Source organism: Phalangium opilio, unplaced genomic scaffold (assembly GCF_054372755.1).
Source record: "Phalangium opilio isolate 3A_F unplaced genomic scaffold, DU_Popi_V2 ptg000061l_1, whole genome shotgun sequence".
NCBI classification, from domain to species: Eukaryota; Metazoa; Arthropoda; class Arachnida; order Opiliones; family Phalangiidae; genus Phalangium; species Phalangium opilio.
Genome location: NW_028324178.1, coordinates 5,272,989 through 5,293,194, shown reverse-complemented (window position 1 = coordinate 5,293,194; position 20,206 = coordinate 5,272,989). Strand labels below are relative to the sequence as shown.

General features: G+C 39.2%; 2 protein-coding genes across 2 annotated transcripts; one reads left to right on the top strand and one right to left on the bottom strand.

Annotated features, from left to right (window-relative positions):
* Nucleotides 1-2,579: 2,579 nt before the first annotated feature.
* On the top strand, nt 2,580-7,293 carry LOC149663993 (uncharacterized). The gene is made up of 5 exons (XM_089841982.1): nt 2,580-3,692; nt 3,954-4,400; nt 4,698-4,839; nt 6,538-6,682; nt 7,242-7,293. Exons 1-5 carry the CDS (start codon nt 2,580-2,582, stop codon nt 7,291-7,293), a joined length of 1,899 nt encoding a protein of 632 aa, XP_089698108.1.
* Nucleotides 7,294-18,799: 11,506 nt separating this feature from the next.
* LOC149663992 (uncharacterized) lies at nt 18,800-19,823 on the bottom strand. Its single transcript, XM_089841981.1, has 4 exons — nt 19,800-19,823; nt 19,594-19,744; nt 19,278-19,477; nt 18,800-19,216 (listed from the first exon to the last, which is right to left on the bottom strand). Exons 1-4 carry the CDS (start codon nt 19,821-19,823, stop codon nt 18,800-18,802), a joined length of 792 nt encoding a protein of 263 aa, XP_089698107.1.
* Between the last annotated feature and the right edge of the window lie 383 nt (nt 19,824-20,206).

The following is a 20,206-nucleotide window of genomic DNA, read 5'->3' as shown; positions in this document are numbered from 1 at the left end:
GAAAAAAAAATATCAATTAAGCTTGTTGAACTAATGAATATATTTCTTATGAAAAGTGCTTACTGCTATAATTTCCATGAAATTTTCTTCGAGATCTTTCCTCTTCAATATGGTTTTGGTTTCTACTGTGTAGTTTGACCGCGTCAGGTTTGTTAAAAGGGAAAAGCTTACTGCTAGTTCATCTTTAATTTTAATAAAAATCGCCTAATCATCCAGGAATGCTAATTTTTTATTGTAAAGTTGACTTCGTAGCTACTGCCTAGCACCTCCCTTAAATTATGTAATGGATCCTTTATCACAGTTTTTCTATTCCAAAATAGAAATATTAACGTTTTGTGATATGAAGGGGAAATATAAATATAATTTTCGTTTCTTTTGAACTAGTTTCTATAAAGGAACTTTAATCAAATGGCCATTTGTATGAGTACACTTACCGATAATGGATTTTACTAATCTAGACAATTACTGCGTCCTTTAATTAATATTTTATAAATACTACCTGAATATTTTTTTAAATATGAAAGATTATATTTTTATTTCAGATTAATGAATTAAAAAAATTGGTATCCGTGTTTCAGGTAAGCTTTGATATTGACATCGTTTAATTTACGATATCGGCTAACGATCCTAGTCTTTTTATAACATTAAATCGGAACTTCGAGTGTCACTATACAGTATATAACTTCAAAATCGAGAGTTAGGAAATCTAAAACAATCTCAACAGGATATCCGTGGTTAAACTTATCATTATATGTGATAATGTAAGATAATGTGACGAAGCGGCTCAGTGAACATTGGGCAATGGCCTCAGAGTTTTGCTTGCAATGGTCAAGCTAAAATTACTAAATAAACAAGACTTGACGCAATCTTCTAAGGAGCTATTAGTAAAAAATATATTACGAACAAAAATGGTCTCACTTAGACCACAAAAATTATACTTAGCTTGAAAAATTAATATTTAAATCAAAGTAGAAAATTCAGTAAAGCAAAGGCTTAAAGCATTGTCGTCGTAAGTCGGCAATGAAAATACGAGGTTCCCGCGTACATAAAGACTCCCGGTCTCCCGTTTAACCTGCCACTTTTAGAGCAGAGATATCACTTTCGTTTATTCTCAGTATCATCTTAAGGCCCGTTCGCAAAGGCACTGTTACCTCAAGCTGATTGCTGATAGAACAGAAAGCAGTTCCCGCTTCCGATTTACTCGATAAGCGTCTGCTTTACGCCATCAGCTTCAATTTCCGCGAATTCGTTCACATGAACGCTGGTTTTGTCGCACTGATTCCTGAATCTAATCACTGGCGTTAAGAATATAGAGGACGAACACAGGGAGCCTAGTAAAATTCCTTTCATGACAAATAGAATTTTATAGGAAAACAAGTTGGGAAAACCAAAATATTAACTCTCCGTGTCGAGAAGATTATATAAACGTCGACCTTTTTGCCCTCATCCTTTCCCGCGCTTCGCGCTTCCGCATTTCTTCCTTACTCTCAACATTATCTTCCTCCATTTTACATACAAAAATCAAATACACACAAAAAGAAGCGGCAAAAACCTGCTGGCTCTTTATAACCACTTAATTTGACTTAATATCCAACTTCCAAACACAAATATTTAGTGGTAGATAAATTGACAACCTACAAGCCAAGAAAAATTATCGAGAATGGCTCCCGCAAATTTAAAAGGTCTATTTTCAACAGTTGGACGTATCTGATTAAATAAAAATATATATTTTTGAAATTTTCTTTCTGACTGTTATCTACACCTAGATCGTTTTCAGTCAAACAAACAAGGACTATAAACACAATAGTGGAAGCTTCAGTCTTATTTAAAACATGTAAAACAATTATCATCTCTGCAAATAGCTTACGCATGTCTTTTTTACCAATGCCTAACCGTTTGGATTTTTCTAAACAAATCTTAGCACCAAAAAATATTTTTTGATACAAAATAAATGTTTCATATTCTTAGTAAGAATAAAACAAGAGGATAAAAAAGGTCTGTCCTCTCGTAATTTTTTAAGCTTTTATCATGATTACTCTATACAACAGTAACAAGGAGTATAAACCCATTAGTGGAAGCAGTATTTTTTTCCCGAAACAATCTCGCTTATGTTTATCCTTTCTAGACTTCGCTAAAATCGTATTACTCCTACGTAAAATATTAATAGACAGGCAAAGATTCATACCATTAAAGAAGGAGCGCAATATTATCCATATTTTCCTTTCATATACAGAGAAAAGAAAATATTATGTCTCTGAGAGGAGCTTCCCATTTTGGTTGTTGTTTTGAAAAATGTATGGAAATGCACGGGCCTTAATAGATATAGGAGGCAATGAATGAAATATATCACAATGCACGGGCCTTGATAGATGTATGAGGCCATGAAGGAAATATATCGCATGCACGGGCCTTGGTAGATATAGGAGGCAAAGATTAATTTCTCTCTTTGCACGAGAGGTTTATATTTAATATTTAAATAAATAGAATCATTTTTAATTATTTTAATCTTCAATAATTAACATTAATAATAGTTAAATCGTTTAAAATAGAAAGAGTTAAAAATCGAAGGTGCAACTACTATGGTTATTGATGTTACTTTACCAAATAATTGTACTTATACAATAATTGGATGCTATCGCTCACCAAGCAACAATTTAACAGATTTTATTACAAGCCTTAATCTAGAACTACCGGAAATAACACGTATGGGCAAGATTTTGTGGATTGGTGATATAAATATTAATATTCTTGATTCAGCTGAGATTACTTCCGCAGAATATCTAACAATCTTACATGAATGTGGCCTTAATTCGTGTATTAATAAGCCAACAAGAGTTACAGTAACTTCTAGTACATGTCTTGACCACATCTTCATTAAGAAGAATGATAATTTTAATACCACCGGCTACATAATAGAGACTAATATAACTGATCACTATCCAAGTTTTATAACTATCCCACTGTCTACTAACCGTGATATAGAACACCTATCTGAAACAAAAAGTACGATAAATTTCGAAAAATTAGGCGCTGATGTGCAACTAGAAAAATGGACTGACGTACTACTTGAAAATGACTGTAATCGTGCATCTGAAAATTTCCTTACAACCTTACAAAAGTATCTTAAAGCTGCCACAACAGAATATCGAGTACGCCATTCTCACAAAAATCAAAAATTAAAGCCTTGGATTACAACATCGCTAATAGTTTCAATAAGGAAAAGAGACGCTTTGGCCAAAGGAGTAAAGAGTGAGCCATTTAATGGGAATCTCAAGAATTTTGCTAAATTATACAGAAATAAGCTACACTCAATAATTAGAACGGCGAAATATAGTTATTTCAAAAATAAGGTGTCTGAAGCTGCTAGCGATCCAAAGTCTATTTGGCGAATAATAAATGAAACAACTAAAAAGACAAAAAAACTAGACCTGATCAAGGAAATAATACACGACGATGAAATTTTAACTCTAAAAAATAACTCTAAAGAAATGGTGAATGTGTTTAATAAGTTTTTTGCTTCGGTAGGCCCAAATCTGGCCCGAAATATACTGACTAATTCTGACAGAACACTTAGCGACAATACACCAAACAATGATAAAAGCCTGTTTTTTTCCCCAATCTCACCGAATGACGTCGAAGTTGTAATTAGCGAATTAAAAAACCTGAGCTCGAGTGGACACGATAAAATCAGCGTAAAAACTTTAAAGATACTTCGAAAAGACATTTCCTTGCCATTAGCACATATAATTAACCAATCACTATCCACAGGAACTTTTCCCACTATCTTTAAAAGATCTATAATCATACCTATCTATAAATCCGGAGATAAAAAAAACCCAGGAAATTATAGACCTATATCACTTTTAAGTAATATTTCCAAAATAATTGAGAAAATAGTAAAAACTCAATTGGTAGGGTTTTTAGAGAAATGTAATTTCTTTTCACCAAATCAGTACGGCTTTAGAATGGGAATGAGTACAAATGATGCCATATTGGAATTAACGAAAGAATTATATACTACTCTTAATAAAAACAAAAGGGCTTTGGCGGTCTTCTTAGATCTTAAAAAGGCATTTGACACAGTATCACATGAAAAATTAACTATTAAACTAGAAAGAGCGGGAGTTAGAGGAACACCACTTAATTGGTTCAAAAGCTATTTAATGGATCGATACACCCTCGTTAAAATCAATAATATATATAGTGACCCAGAGATGATAACGTTTGGTATCCCCCAAGGTACTGTACTCGGACCAGTGTTGTTCCTAATTTACATCAATGAATTATGTGAATTGGATATAAATGGTAAAGTGGTGTCGTTTGCTGATGACACTACTTTACTTTTTTGTGGAAACACTTGGGAAGAAACTTACAGGACAGCGCAGGATAGTCTGACGAGGGTGTGTGAAACATTGAATAGTAATCTTCTGACGCTAAACATATCAAAAACAAAATATTTGTGCTTCTCGGTTAGAGATACGCCTGAGATTAATCTTAACTTGATAATCCATAAAACTGGAGACTGTCGGAATTGTAATACAAATTGTATAGCACTTGAAAGAGTATATGAAATTAAATATTTAGGGATTATTGTGGATGATAAACTTAAATGGAATAACCATATACAGAGCTTAGTAAAAAAATTAAGAATATGTCTCCCTAGATTTTATGAACTAAGAAATTTTTTAACAACGCAGTGGTTGAGGAATGTATATTTTGCCATTGTGCAATCTGTGATTACTTACGGCATAATAGGATGGGGTGGAACCTATAATACGTACATTAATAAATTGGAAATAATGCAAAGAAACATTTTAAGAATATGCCTTAAAAGAGATCGTATGGAGTCACGGATTGTACTATATAAGGATTTTAAAGTATTCTCAGTAACGCAAATATATGCAAAAGCAATTCTATTATATACTTATTCAATAAAAAGTTCTATCCTACCCCCAAATACCATGTACAATACCAGACACGTTGAAAACTCGAATGTATTAGGAGATAGAGCACTGAAAACCATAGGCCAAAAGCATGCCACATACTTAGGACCAAAACTATTTAATAAAATAGACATTAATATAAAAAAATCCACAACATATAAAATGTTCAAGCAACTAATAACTAAGTGGTTAATTAATACTGAACTAGTAACTTTGCGAAATTTAATGTAAAATAAAACACTAATTATAATTATAACTTAACACAAAAACAGCATTTATAAAAAAAAAAAAAAAAAAAAATATATATATATATATATATATATATATATATATATATATATATATATATATATATATATATATATATATATATATATATATTTTGTATGTATATTGATTAATAGAAGCAAATTGAAAAACTCCCAGCCACGCACGAGCAGCATTGCTCATGTGGCTTTTATGGGAGGGTGATTATTTTTGTGTAAACTTGCTAAACTTTTTTTTTTTTGTTTAAAATAAAGTTATACCTATTATCTTCTCAAACTTTGCTTATATTGACGTTTAAATTGAAGCGTAGCCCTCTTAACCGATTCTTTTAAAATTATGGTATATCGTAAATCGTTTCCCTTATAAAAGTAAGGAAAAAGCGCAATTGCGAAAACCTTTGGTGGCCGATCCAACCTTAGGGAGGCTTGACGTTTCTCGTAACCCTAGCTGATCGCCGAGTATATCATAAAACCAAACGATGATAATGGAGTAGAAGCCAATGGTACAGATTTTTCTACAGGGTGTTACAAAAAGATATGTCACAAATTCAGGGGCGCATTCTACGGGTCAAAACAAGACTAAGTCGCCAAAGAACTATGGTCCAAAACTGAACACCCGCGGAGATACGGGCCATCAAAGTATCACGTAAAATGCGATGAATTTTCCCTTCAAGTGAAGCGACGAATATGGCTTGGCCATCTTCTTTTCAATTAATTGGTCATAATTGAAAACGATTCGATATTTAAGAAACGATCGATTCTGGGGCAGAGCTAAAAGCATTTTAGACCAAAAAATTAAACATTTAATTTGGTAAAGTGTTTTAATTTGGCCTAAAGTTACAACGGCGTTTTCAGATCGCTGTAGTTGCTGAGTGGCTTGGCTTTTCATTCATTAAAACGATGGCCCATTCAACTTCTTTGTCAAGCCAACGAGTAAAGCGCTTTTACGTGTAAGTAAGAGCGCCTAGTTGTTGGAAAGATGTCGTGACAACGGCATGAACCTAGTAAAACCGGCGTTTTCAACCAGACCGTGGTACCCAATCTCGCATGTCTGTTATCGAACCCCTGTGGAAGTTACGTTTGCCATGGAACATTCGTGGATATCTGTGTCGTGGGACATTCTTCTAAGACAGATTCACTATCGGCCACGTATGCAATAATGACGCATACGGCGACAAACGACCAATGCTATTTCTCACGTGATTGTAATACTGTATGATGCGTAATCCTTCGAAAAGTAGTCGCTTAAGTACATTGCTGCTAGTAATGATTGATAACTACACCTGCTAGATCAAATGTCAACTAATACATTACAATGTTTTTTAAAGGGTGCAATGAGCATCGAGGTAGTATTTTATTAATTAAATTTTACAAAAGAAGACCGGCAACAACCGGTAGACACTTGGGGCCTGTAATGTTAAAAATTATTGTCTCCGTTTTGACCATTTCTTGCTATGATATGAAAATTGGATGGTAAAGGGATGTGTTTCACAAAAAAAGGAACACTAAATAGTCAGTATTCTGGGAATGGAGGGGCGACAAAAATTTCCTCCGTAATGTTAAGTATAGGCGGAATGATCGACTTTAGCCACGGATACGACAGCCTTCCCCCACACCGAAACACTCGGAGTTTCGAATTTCTTATACAGAATTGATGTAAGAAAATTGTGGGAAAGGTATATCTTGTAACTGCAAAGGGTACAGCGTCCACGACGAAATAAAATCACTGGAATTTTGGTCTAAAACACTCGGAAAATAGTCCAAACGCTTGTAGAAGTGTTCGACTTCTCGTACACTGCTGCATTGCGGTTCGAGTGACATTCAGGGCACCCAATCTCGCATGTCTGTTATCGAACCCCTGTGGAAGTTACGTTTGCCATCGAACATTCGTGGATATCTGTGTCGTGGGACATTCTTCTAAGACAAATTCACTATCGGCCACATATGCAATAAATGACGCATACGGCGACAAACGACCAATGCTATTTCTCACGTGGTTGTAATACTGTATGACGCGTAATCCTTCGAAAAGTAGTCGCCTAAGTACATTGCTGCTAGTAATGATTGATAACTACACCTGCTAGATCAAATGTCAACCAGTACATTACAATGTTTTTTAAAGGGTCTTAAAATAGACCAATTAAAAACATTTGTTTTGCTATAAGAAGGGACTCTGCTAGTTTCAATCAGAAAAAACTTACAGTCCAAAAAGCTATGGAAAACTGTTCAAACGAGGAGCTAACCGATATGCACCTTATGTATGAACGAGCATTCGGGAATGCTCTGGAAGCCAGGCGCCTTTACCAAGAGATGTTTCCTCAACGTCGATTGCCGTGTCGTCAAACTTTCGGGGCGGTAGATCGACGTTTGCGAGAGACAGGGCAACTACGGCGAGGGGGTGGAGCTGGAAGACCCCAAGATGTACCCGAAAACTTAGAAAACCAAGTCCTGCAAATCGTACAAAATGATCCCGGAACCAGTACCCGCAAGGTGGAAGATCAACTTGATGTAAATTGTGTAAAGGTTTGGAGAATCCTAAACAATCACGGATTTCACCCGTACCACTACCAGAAGGTTCAGGCTTTAAATCCAGATGACTATCCAAGGAGGCCACAGTTTTCAAACTGGTTTATCCAACCATGTGTTGCGAACCCCCAATTTCCAGGCATGGTCTTAGTGACCGACGAGGCCACGTTTGCCCAGGACGAAATCATCAACTCTCACAACATGCATCAATGGAGCCAAGAGAATCCGCATGCCATCGTGGTAGCAAGTCATCAAGTCAAATTTAGTTTAAATGTTTGGTGCGGTATTGTTGGTAATCTTTTAATCGGACCGCACTTCCTCCCACAAAGACTTAACGGTCAACATTATCTCCAATTTCTAACTGAAACGCTACCGGAACTCTTAGAAGATGTGCCCATGGCTCAGTGGCGCGACATGTGGTTTATGCACAATGGCGCTCCCGCTCATTTCAGGCGCGACGTTCGGGCACATTTGGACGCCACCTATCCTGGAAGGTGGATCGGTCGTGGAGGACCTGTTGCTTGGCCAGCTCGTTCGCCCGACCTCAACCCTTTGGATTTCTTTCTTTGAGGTCATTTGAAGGACATGGTTTACCAAACGGAAGTTCCAAACATCGAAGAGTTACGTCGACGGATCATTGAGGCATGCGAAACCATCAGAAATACACCAGGAATCTTTGAACGAGTTCGTGGGTCTTCCGTTAAGAGGGCCGAAGCTTGCATAAGAGCTCAAGGACAACATTTTGAACAAAGAAGAACGGCAAAAACCGGTAGACACTTGGGGCCTGTAATGTTAAAAATTATTGTCTCCGTTTTGACCATTTCTTGCTATGATATGAAAATTGGATGGTAAAGGGATGTGTTTCACAAAAAAAAAGAACACTAAATAGTCAGTATTCTGGGAATGGAGGGGCGACAAAAATTTCCTCCGTAATGTTAAGTATAGGCGGAATGATCGACTTTAGCCACGGATACGACAGCCTTCCCCCACACCGAAACACTCGGAGTTTCGAATTTCTTATACAGAATTGATGTAAGAAAATTGTGGGAAAGGTATATCTTGTAACTGCAAAGGGTACAGCGTCCACGACGAAATAAAATCACTGGAATTTTGGTCTAAAACACTCGGAAAATAGTCCAAACGCCTGTAGAAGTGTTCGACTTCTCGTACACTGCTGCATTGCGGTTCGAGTGACATTCAGAGGCTTTGCACAGACTATTTAGTTGACTCATATAGTCTTTGGTTTTGTCAAACGTAACCTTAAACATAGAGAAATAATACCAAAAACGGATGCTGGAGTAGAATTTTTTATTTCAAATCAAATAGTTTACGTTTCTACATTGTTCAACAGTTTAGCATATGTCGGGAAGCCCTTCCAGCTCAGAGGCATCTTCACACACGACACGCAATTTTGACTGGTACCAACTGCCTCGATCGACATGGCGGCGATAACCGAGATACCAGATTACGCTACTAACATGAGCACAAGCGCCTATCGTCAAACATCCACCTTTGCACGTACAGTACCAACCTAGAATGGCATGAATACCATTACCGTTGGGTACATATCGAATGAGGGCTTGATGAACAACTGAGCTGGAAAACTGACTAGGCACACGAATCCGGATTAAATCATGTTCAAGTTTGGAAGCGTCGATGTTGAAAGAGCCCGATTTCTCGACAGTCAATGCGACGTAAGACTCAGCGCGCTTGGTTTTAAAATCGCTCATGATCACCTCGCGTACATCGCTTTCCCTAAGTACCGGAAAATCATCAAAGTCAGTGTCCTCAATTCTTTTCCATAGAGACGGTCTGCGAAGTATATGTTCGCGCTCTACTAGCTCCTTCAGCGGATTTGCGTTCGTCGAAACTGCCACCATTCTTTCGACGGCGTCTTCCCATGTCCCTTTGAGATGTAAGTCTGGATGGTACGCGTTAATCAGGGCGGCTGCAATTTGAAGAAGTTCCGGTACTACTGTTATAATAGGCACTTGTATTCTACTTTGGAACAAACGGAATATATTCTGCAAATGACCATTTCTAACTTCAACCGGCCATCTGACGTAGGTTACCTGTCGGGAACGATTAACCTCTTGGGTGTTTACTTGCTTCTCGCCTTTAGACAGGAACGACGGCATTTGTAGGTCAACACCCAATTCTGTAAGTAAGCTGTTGGAGTCTCGGAAACCTCGGTCCGCCAGTACGACGTCACCAACTTGAAAAAAGGACTTTAGTTCTTCTCTCTTTTTGATAGCATGGTTTAATATTCGAGCGTCATTATTGCGGCCATTAGCAAAGTATGGTCCAATTATATCCAGGATGTAACCAGTAGTTGTAACCATAAGCATTGGCTTGAGGATATGCTGGCCTTTATGCACGCAAAATGATTTTTGAAGAACAGTATAGTCCTTGGATCTTCCAACCTTAATATAGGTACCATCTACAATAGTAATGAGGGAATTAGGCTTGTTTCTGGCAAAGAGGGTTACTGCTGCCTTTGATTGGTGGTTAGTTAGCACATTTTCTCGTGATATATGTTGAAGGCCAAAGTGACTCGGCACGAAACGCTCCACTAAACCCCTGATGCACGCCGCCACTATATTTGATACCGTACGTTCAGTTAAGTGAAATAAAGCGGATAACACTTTATTGGAGACGCCCATTCGTAGTTTCAACAAGAATACTACTAGAGCTGTCTTTGAAGAACAGCATCTGATTATACCAATAACTTCCTCAATTGTAGAATGAACCTCTAGAAAGTCTTTCATAGATATTGAAGTTAACACTTTACAGTCTTCATCACTTCGTATGACGTTGTCAAAGCTCCTCGTCTTTAAGTCCTTAACACACTGTCTAAGGCCCGTAAATAGGTGGTTGATGTCCCTGGATGTCATGAGACTTGATCTACTGGTGCAGTGAATACTATTAATTATTTCAATGGGCAACTCCCCGTCAACAAGATGCGTGGAGCACATGCGGTTGTCCTGGTGAATAAAGATTGCCCGTTCCACAATTATCTTTAACCGATCTCCGGCTTTTACTCTGGTGCGTGTACTGGCGCCACAAATGAAGCAAGTCTTTGAATGTGGCCTGATAAAACTTTGGTTTATGGTAATGGTGTTTGATGCCGTATGACTACGTGTTACTTGCGAAACCGGCTGTTCTTGTGACATCGTTGGTACTGCTTCTTCAAAACCCGTCTGCCTTTGCACTTGTGATGTTGGTTGGATTGGTACTAGCAAAGGTGGTACGTCTGGTACTTGCGAAGCGAATGGTTCTGGTACTTGTGAAGCGAATGGTTCTGGTACTTGTGAAGCGAATGGTTCTGGTACTTGTGAAGCGAATGGTTCTGGTACTTGTGAAGCGAATGGTTCTGGTACTTGTGACGTGGATGGTTCTGGTACCTGGTTTACCGGTTTTGTTGGTGTAGGCGAGGGCAATGATGTCGAAGAGCCATGACCGCTACTGAAGGACGATTTGGAAGCATTTAAGAACGTTTGAAACTTTCGCGATAATCCGGCGCATTTTAAACAAATCTTTGTCGTTGTGCCGTTAATTGCAAGTGGTAATAAATCCTTAGTGAAACGGAGAAAACGCGCGAAATTAGCTACAGCGCGAGTACCTATACGTCTACTTGTAGTATTGTTAACCTTTCGATTACACGCGTAGCATTTGTTCGGAGCCATCTCCACATTCGAACAGACATAAGTTTTGTGATAAAGGAAGCTCGTAAGATCATTCGTTAAAGCTAAAATCTAAATGCTTAGCCATGTATAAAAAACTATCAAGGGGAATGGGAATGGGTGGGGGGTTACTGGTTAGATTGGTGAGCACTGGCAAAGTAGACTTTACATTTGTTCAACAAGAATAAAAAACATGCTTTATTCCCCGTTTTATCAATGACTTTTTATTTAAGTGCAGTCGTTTACGTTTCTAGATGACCTTTATGTTTTCGGCAATAAATCGTAAGGTCATTCACATTCCCCTTGATAGTTTTTTATACATGGCTAAGTATTTAGATTTTAGCTTGTACGAATGATCTTACGAGCTTCCTTTATCACAAAACTTATGTCTGTTCGAATGTGGAGATGGCTCCGAACAAATGCTACGCGTGTAATCGGAAGGTTAACAATACTACAAGTAGACGTATAGGTACTCGCGCTGTAGCTAATTTCGCGCGTTTTCTCCGTTTCACTAAGGACTTATTACCACTTGCAATTAACGGCACAACGACAAAGATTTGTTTAAAATGCGCCGGATTATCGCGAAAGTTTCAAACGTTCTTAAATGCTTCCAAATCGTCCTTCAGTAGCGGTCATGGCTCTTCGACATCATCGCCCTCGCCTACACCAACAAAACCGTTAAACCAGGTACCAGAACCATCCACGTCACAAGTACCAGAACCATTCGCTTCACAAGTACCAGAACCATTCGCTTCACAAGTACCAGAACCATTCGCTTCACAAGTACCAGAACCATTCGCTTCACAAGTACCAGAACCATTCGCTTCACAAGTACCAGAACCATTCGCTTCACAAGTACCAGAACCATTCGCTTCACAAGTACCAGAACCATTCGCTTCACAAGTACCAGAACCATTCGCTTCGCAAGTACCAGAACCATTCACGTCGCAAGTACCAGACGTACCACCTTTGCTAGTACCAATCCAACCAACATCACAAGTGCAAAGGCAGGCGGGTTTTGAAGAAGCAGTACCAACGATGTCACAAGAACAGCCGGTTTCGCAAGTAACACGTAGTCATACGGCATCAAACACCATTACTATAAACCAAAGTTTTATCAGGCCACATTCAAAGACTTGCTTCATTTGTGGCGTCAGTACACGCACCAGAGTAAAAGCCGGAGATCGGTTAAAGATATTTGTGGAACGGGCAATCTTTATTCACCAGGACAACCGCATGTGCTCCACGCATCTTGTTGACGGGGAGTTCCCATTGAAATAATTAATAGTATTCACTGCACCAGTAGATCAAGTCTCATGACATCCAGGGACATCAACCACCTATTTACGGGCCTTAGACAGTGTGTTAAGGACTTAAAGACGAGGAGCTTTGACAACGTCATACGAAGTGATGAAGACTGTAAAGTGTTAACTTCATTATCTATGAAAGACTTTCTAGAGGTTCATTCTACAATTGAGGAAGTTATTGGTATAATCAGATGCTGTTCTTCAAAGACAGCTCTAGTAGTATTCTTGTTGAAACTACGAATGGGCGTCTCCAATAAAGTGTTATCCGCTTTATTTCACTTAACTGAACGTACGGTATCAAATATAGTGGCGGCGTGCATCAGGGGTTTAGTGGAGCGTTTCGTGCCGAGTCACTTTGGCCTTCAACATATATCACGAGAAAATGTGCTAACTAACCACCAATCAAAGGCAGCAGTAACCCTCTTTGCCAGAAACAAGCCTAATTCCCTCATTACTATTGTAGATGGTACCTATATTAAGGTTGGAAGATCCAAGGACTATACTGTTCTTCAAAAATCATTTTGCGTGCATAAAGGCCAGCATATCCTCAAGTTAATTCTTATGGTTACAACTACTGGTTACATCCTGGATATAATTGGACCATACTTTGCTAATGGCCGCAATAATGTCGCTCGAATATTAAACCATGCTATCAAAAAGAGAGAAGAACTAAAGTCCTTTTTTCAAGTTGGTGACGTCGTACTGGCGGACCGAGGTTTCCGAGACTCCAACAGCTTACTTACAGAATTGGGTGTTGACCTACAAATGCCGTCGTTCCTGTCTAAAGGCGAGAAGCAAGTAAACACCCAAGAGGTTAATCGTTCCCGACAGGTAACCTACGTCAGATGGCCGGTTGAAGTTAGAAGTGGTACTTTGCAGAATATATTCCGTTTGTTCCAAAGTAGAATACAAGTGCCTATTACAACAGTAGTACCGGAACTTCTTCAAATTGCAGCCGCCCTGATTAACGCGTACCATCCAGACTTACATCTCAAAGGGACATGGGAAGACGCCGTCGAAAGAATGGTGGCAGTTTCGACGAACGCAAATCCGCTGAAGGAGCTAGTAGAGCGCGAACATATACTTCGCAGACCGTCTCTATGGAAAAGAATTGAGGACACTGACTTTGATGATTTTCCGGTACTTAGGGAAAGCGATGTACGCGAGGTGATCATGAGCGATTTTAAAACCAAGCGCGCTGAGTCTTACGTCGCATTGACTGTCGAGAAATCGGGCTCTTTCAACATCGACGCTTCCAAACTTGAACATGATTTAATCCGGATTCGTGTGCCTAGTCAGTTTTCCAGCTCAGTTGTTCATCAAGCCCTCATTCGATATGTACCCAACGGTAATGGTATTCATGCCATTCTAGGTTGGTACTGTACGTGCAAAGGTGGATGTTTGACGATAGGCGCTTGTGCTCATGTTAGTAGCGTAATCTGGTATCTCGGTTATCGCCGCCATGTCGATCGAGGCAGTTGGTACCAGTCAAAATTGCGTGTCGTGTGTGAAGATGCCTCTGAGCTGGAAGGGCTTCCCGACATATGCTAAACTGTTGAACAATGTAGAAACGTAAACTATTTGATTTGAAATAAAAAATTCTACTCCAGCATCCGTTTTTGGTATTATTTCTCTATGTTTAAGGTTACGTTTGACAAAACCAAAGACTATATGAGTCAACTAAATAGTCTGTGCAAAGCCCCTGAATGTCACTCGAACCGCAATGCAGCAGTGTACGAGAAGTCGAACACTTCTACAGGCGTTTGGACTATTTTCCGAGTGTTTTAGACCAAAATTCCAGTGATTTTATTTCGTCGTGGACGCTGTACCCTTTGCAGTTACAAGATATACCTTTCCCACAATTTTCTTACATCAATTCTGTATAAGAAATTCGAAACTCCGAGTGTTTCGGTGTGGGGGAAGGCTGTCGTATCCGTGGCTAAAGTCGATCATTCCGCCTATACTTAACATTACGGAGGAAATTTTTGTCGCCCCTCCATTCCCAGAATACTGACTATTTAGTGTTCCTTTTTTTGTGAAACACATCCCTTTACCATCCAATTTTCATATCATAGCAAGAAATGGTCAAAACGGAGACAATAATTTTTAACATTACAGGCCCCAAGTGTCTACCGGTTTTTGCCGGTCTTCTTTGTTCAAAATGTTGTCCTTGAGCTCTTACGCAAGCTTCGGCCCTCTTAACGGAAGACCCACGAACTCGTTCAAAGATTCCTGGTGTATTTCTGATGGTTTCGCATGCCTCAATGATCCGTCGACGTAACTCTTCGATGTTTGGAACTTCCGTTTGGTAAACCATGTCCTTCAAATGACCTCAAAGAAAGAAATCCAAAGGGTTGAGGTCGGGCGAACGAGCTGGCCAAGCAACAGGTCCTCCACGACCGATCCACCTTCCAGGATAGGTGGCGTCCAAATGTGCCCGAACGTCGCGCCTGAAATGAGCGGGAGCGCCATTGTGCATAAACCACATGTCGCGCCACTGAGCCAAGGGCACATCTTCTAAGAGTTCCGGTAGCGTTTCAGTTAGAAATTGGAGATAATGTTGACCGTTAAGTCTTTGTGGGAGGAAGTGCGGTCCGATTAAAAGATTACCAACAATACCGCACCAAACATTTAAACTAAATTTGACTTGATGACTTGCTACCACGATGGCATGCGGATTCTCTTGGCTCCATTGATGCATGTTGTGAGAGTTGATGATTTCGTCCTGGGCAAACGTGGCCTCGTCGGTCACTAAGACCATGCCTGGAAATTGGGGGTTCGCAACACATGGTTGGATAAACCAGTTTGAAAACTGTGGCCTCCTTGGATAGTCATCTGGATTTAAAGCCTGAACCTTCTGGTAGTGGTACGGGTGAAATCCGTGATTGTTTAGGATTCTCCAAACCTTTACACAATTTACATCAAGTTGATCTTCCACCTTGCGGGTACTGGTTCCGGGATCATTTTGTACGATTTGCAGGACTTGGTTTTCTAAGTTTTCGGGTACATCTTGGGGTCTTCCAGCTCCACCCCTTCGCCGTAGTTGCCCTGTCTCTCGCAAACGTCGATCTACCGCCCCGAAAGTTTGACGACACGGCAATCGACGTTGAGGAAACATCTCTTGGTAAAGGCGCCTGGCTTCCAGAGCATTCCCGAATGCTCGTTCATACATAAGGTGCATATCGGTTAGCTCCTCGTTTGAACAGTTTTCCATAGCTTTTTGGACTGTAAGTTTTTTCTGATTGAAACTAGCAGAGTCCCTTCTTATAGCAAAACAAATGTTTTTAATTGGTCTACTTTAAGACCCTTTAAAAAACATTGTAATGTACTGGTTGACATTTGATCTAGCAGGTGTAGTTATCAATCATTACTAGCAGCAATGTACTTAGGCGACTACTTTTCGAAGGATTACGCGTCATACAGTATTACAACCACGTGAGAAATAGCATTGGTCGTTTGTCGCCGTATGCGTCATTTATTGCATACGTGGCCGATAGTGAATTTGTCTTAGAAGAATGTACCACGACACAGATATCCACGAATGTTCGATGGCAAACGTAACTTCCACAGGGGTTCGATAACAGACATGCGAGATTGGGTGCCACGGTCTGGTTAAAAACGCCGGTTTTACTAGGTTCATGCCGTTGTCACGACATCTTTCCAATAGCTAGGCGCTCTTACTTACACGTAAAAGCGCTTTACTCGTTGGCTTGACAACAGTTGTGGGCAAATCCTGGAACATCGCTTTTACATTTTTCAGAATATACAAATTGACTCCCGTGACCTTAAGTTTCGGCTTTACGTGAATAAAAGGCCTATGAAGTTTCATCAGTTTACATTTTGTTGTGTAAATTAGGGTAAAATTATCCAGCTATGCAAATAAATTAGTATATCGCGTGTGTTTTGCTCAAATTGCATCATTGATGACGAAATAATTGATATTTCCAAACTTAAATCAGTTCACTGCAAGCGAAGCTGGCTACTAGAACCAAGACTCTTCAATGCGAACAAACATTGCAGATCAAATGATTCACCAGAAGCTTTCTTTTTAACTCGGTAAAGTAAAGCTCTTGGTTTTAAACCTAATGAAATGTTCAAACTCGAAGAGGGAAAACCCGTATTTAGGGGTCAATCCCATTTATTTATCCATTCAAGTCTTTTTACAAAAGTATAATTGTTTTACGAATTATTCGAACCTGTGTAAAAAACATTAATGGAGCGTTCACACTATCCAACTTTAGTCAGCCGACTAGTCTTCCAGACTTCGCGAACCGACTTGTCAGGTCAGCCTTGAGTCAGCCCACCGTTCACACTATCTGACTTGTCAGTTTGATATTTGTTCTTACTCATGCCCCTAATAAACTGATCTGAACTGAACTAAAACTTATTTTCGACTGAATAGTCTGCCACTATTATATTTATCGACTGTTGAGGTAGTATTTGATTGAGCTCCAAGCTGCATTGCGTATTTTAAAGCCTTTATGTAAATGGATCTCCATACCGATCATCGAAGGAAACAAGCAGCTTCGTTGCTGGGAATCAAGATACTAGCCGAAAAGAAACGTAAACGTGAAACAACGAAGCGCAAAATATGGGTGAAAGAATGGATTTCAAGACGAAACGAGAAAGGAGCTTTTAATTTAATTAAAGGACTTAGGCTTGAAGATTCCCTGGATTACAGGAATTATCTTCGAATGTCTCACGAGACCTTTACCTACATTTTAAACGCTGTAAAATTTAGAATTGAAAAACAAGATACATTATTTAGAGAAGCAGTACCAGCAGCAGAGACACTCGCTGTAACACTGAGATTTCTTGCCACAGATTTGTTACATCCCTTTGCACATTTGGGATTCTTTTGTGGAAATGGGACCAAACTCTTTTGTCTTCATTTAGGAGAAACAATGCATTCCCTTAGCTATCAATTCCGTTTGGGCCTAAGTACTATTCACAACATAGTGTACGAGACCTGTGAAGCTATATATGATGAACTAGCGCCACTGTAAAGTTAAAGCCACGGGGTTTAAATATCTGGAACTGTTCTTAATTTTGTTTGTTTTGACAGCCACATTCTTTACCCACAATCAACAGAAGACTGGTATAAAATAGCGGAAGACTTCAAAACTAAGTGGCAATTCGATCATTGTATTGGAGCTCTTGATGGCAAACATATAAATGTAACAGCACCACCAAACTCTGGCTCGTATTTTTACAATTATAAGGGCACTTTCAGCGTGATACTTCTAGCTCTTGTAGATGCTAATGCTAAAGTACAACGAACCCCATGTTGTCCAGGGATTGAATGATATTTAAAGTATTATATTCCATTTTAGGCTATATTTGTTGACGTTGGCACTAATGGTCGATGCCATGATAGGGCCACGTTCACAAACACAAAACTCCACGAAGCACTTACCAAAGATAAGGATAAATTACCAAAACCCAAAGCATTAACAGGCCGCAACAAACCTATGCCCTATGTAATTGTTGGGGATGAAGCTTTTACATTAAAACCTAATGTTATGAGACCGTTTTCGAAACACGAGCTGACGTTTCAAAGAAGAGTGTTTAACTACAGGTTAAAACTGAACGTAATGAATTCATTACTATTTCTTTAGTATTTATGAATGTTTAAATGTTTAGGCTTTCAAGAGCCAGAAGGATATCTGAGAATTGTTTTGGGATTCTTGCTAAACGGTTCCGCATTTTGCTGGGAACTATTCAGGCCAGCCCTGAAAACGTAGAAAAGATTGTTCTGTGCATTTGTACATTGCACAATATTTTACGAGAACAATCAAATAATATGTTAGATGATGATATTGGTGATGATGATGTAGAAACCAGCAGGAATAAGAAATCAGATGATTGCAGTTTAAAAGCGTTACAAAATCAAGGGTGCTATGCATCGCAAGCAGCAAAGTCTGTTAGAGATGAATTTACTGCGTATTTCTGTAATGAGGGTGCATATGAAAAACAGTGGGCACGATTGTATAATTATTAATAATTCTATGGCATATGATAATTGTTTAGCGGTTTCTGCTCTTTTAATTAAAAACAAATAAATACATTTTCATTCACATGAACATTTTTTTATGTTTCTTCTCAAAAATTAATTTCATTATTGCTAATTTCAATTCATCGGAGTCTTCCGAGCTCAAAATTCTCAATTGGGTTGCTAAAAACATCGCAAATGTATCGTGTTCGTCTACCACCTCTTTTTTTGGAGGCGTAGACTTGAGGCACTTTAGGGCTTCCTCCATAAAATCATTCTCTAACGAACTATCATCCTTCCTTCTTTTTCGCTTCGGAGACGTTTTTCGCTTTTCATTAGACCTTACATCTGTGGCACTTGAGCTAGAACTTGGCCCTGCCATATTGTCCACTGTCTCGCTGTTGGTTAGCGCTTGCTCCTCAATGTCTGACGGCTCTATTATTTCATCTTCAAAAAATTGAGCATTTTCAACAGAGGATGGATTGGTTTCCTTGACAGCCTTTAAAATGGAAGCATATGTTATGTATCTTAACTACATTCGTAGTCAAAACAACTACTACCAGTTCAGCCATATCCATGTTTGACCGCCCTTTCCTTGGTTGAACAGAGGATCTGATAAATTCCATGTCGTTAAAAAATTCCCATTTTGGTGTGTACACGTCATCAGTTCCAGCGCCACTTGTCTTTGACTGCGTCACTTTGGATGATTCTCGCAGAAAGTACGTTCGTAAACCCTCCCAACGAGCCTTTACATCGGATGCTGTATTCAAACGTTTTCTTTTACCACACGTAAACAGTAAACAGAATTTCAAGCATGGTGTCTGCATGCTCATTTCAACCATGCAGGACGTTGTAAAAGGTCTACGTGTAGCGTACCTGAACAATCAATAGAAGCTCCTATTTCTTGAAAAACCTGGTCTCTCAAGCCGCTTTTTTTGTAATTCTGGTGCTTTGGATTATAAATATGTTCATGATCTTTTACGACGTCAATTAACTTTCTCGTGTTGGCAGCATTCCAGTTGTATTTCTACGAAAGGAAGGTTTTTTAGTATCAATTATGTTATTTAAAACCATAGTCTTACCTCTGGTTTATTTTTGGACGTCATGATGATGATAATATTCTTAACTTTGTTGCTAAAGCCTTAAGCCTCTTTTCCCTAGTCTAGCAGACGACAAACGAAAACGAGCGGAAAAATTTATTTACGTCATTTATCACGTGAATATTCTCGCGTTCTTTATTGGCTATTGAACCATCCGACTTTAGTCGGCCTGACTCAAGTCGGGTGCCGGGGCGACAAAAATCGGGTTCGTGGTCTAACAAAAGTTGGGTCAGGTGCGGCATTCACACTACCGGATATGTCGGCCCGACTTGTCAGGTCAGCTATGTCAGCTGACTAAAGTTGGATAGTGTGAACGCTCCATAATACGACTGAATCTCTTTACGTATCATACGATTATAAACATATCGTAAGATAATGGGTTTCCAGCT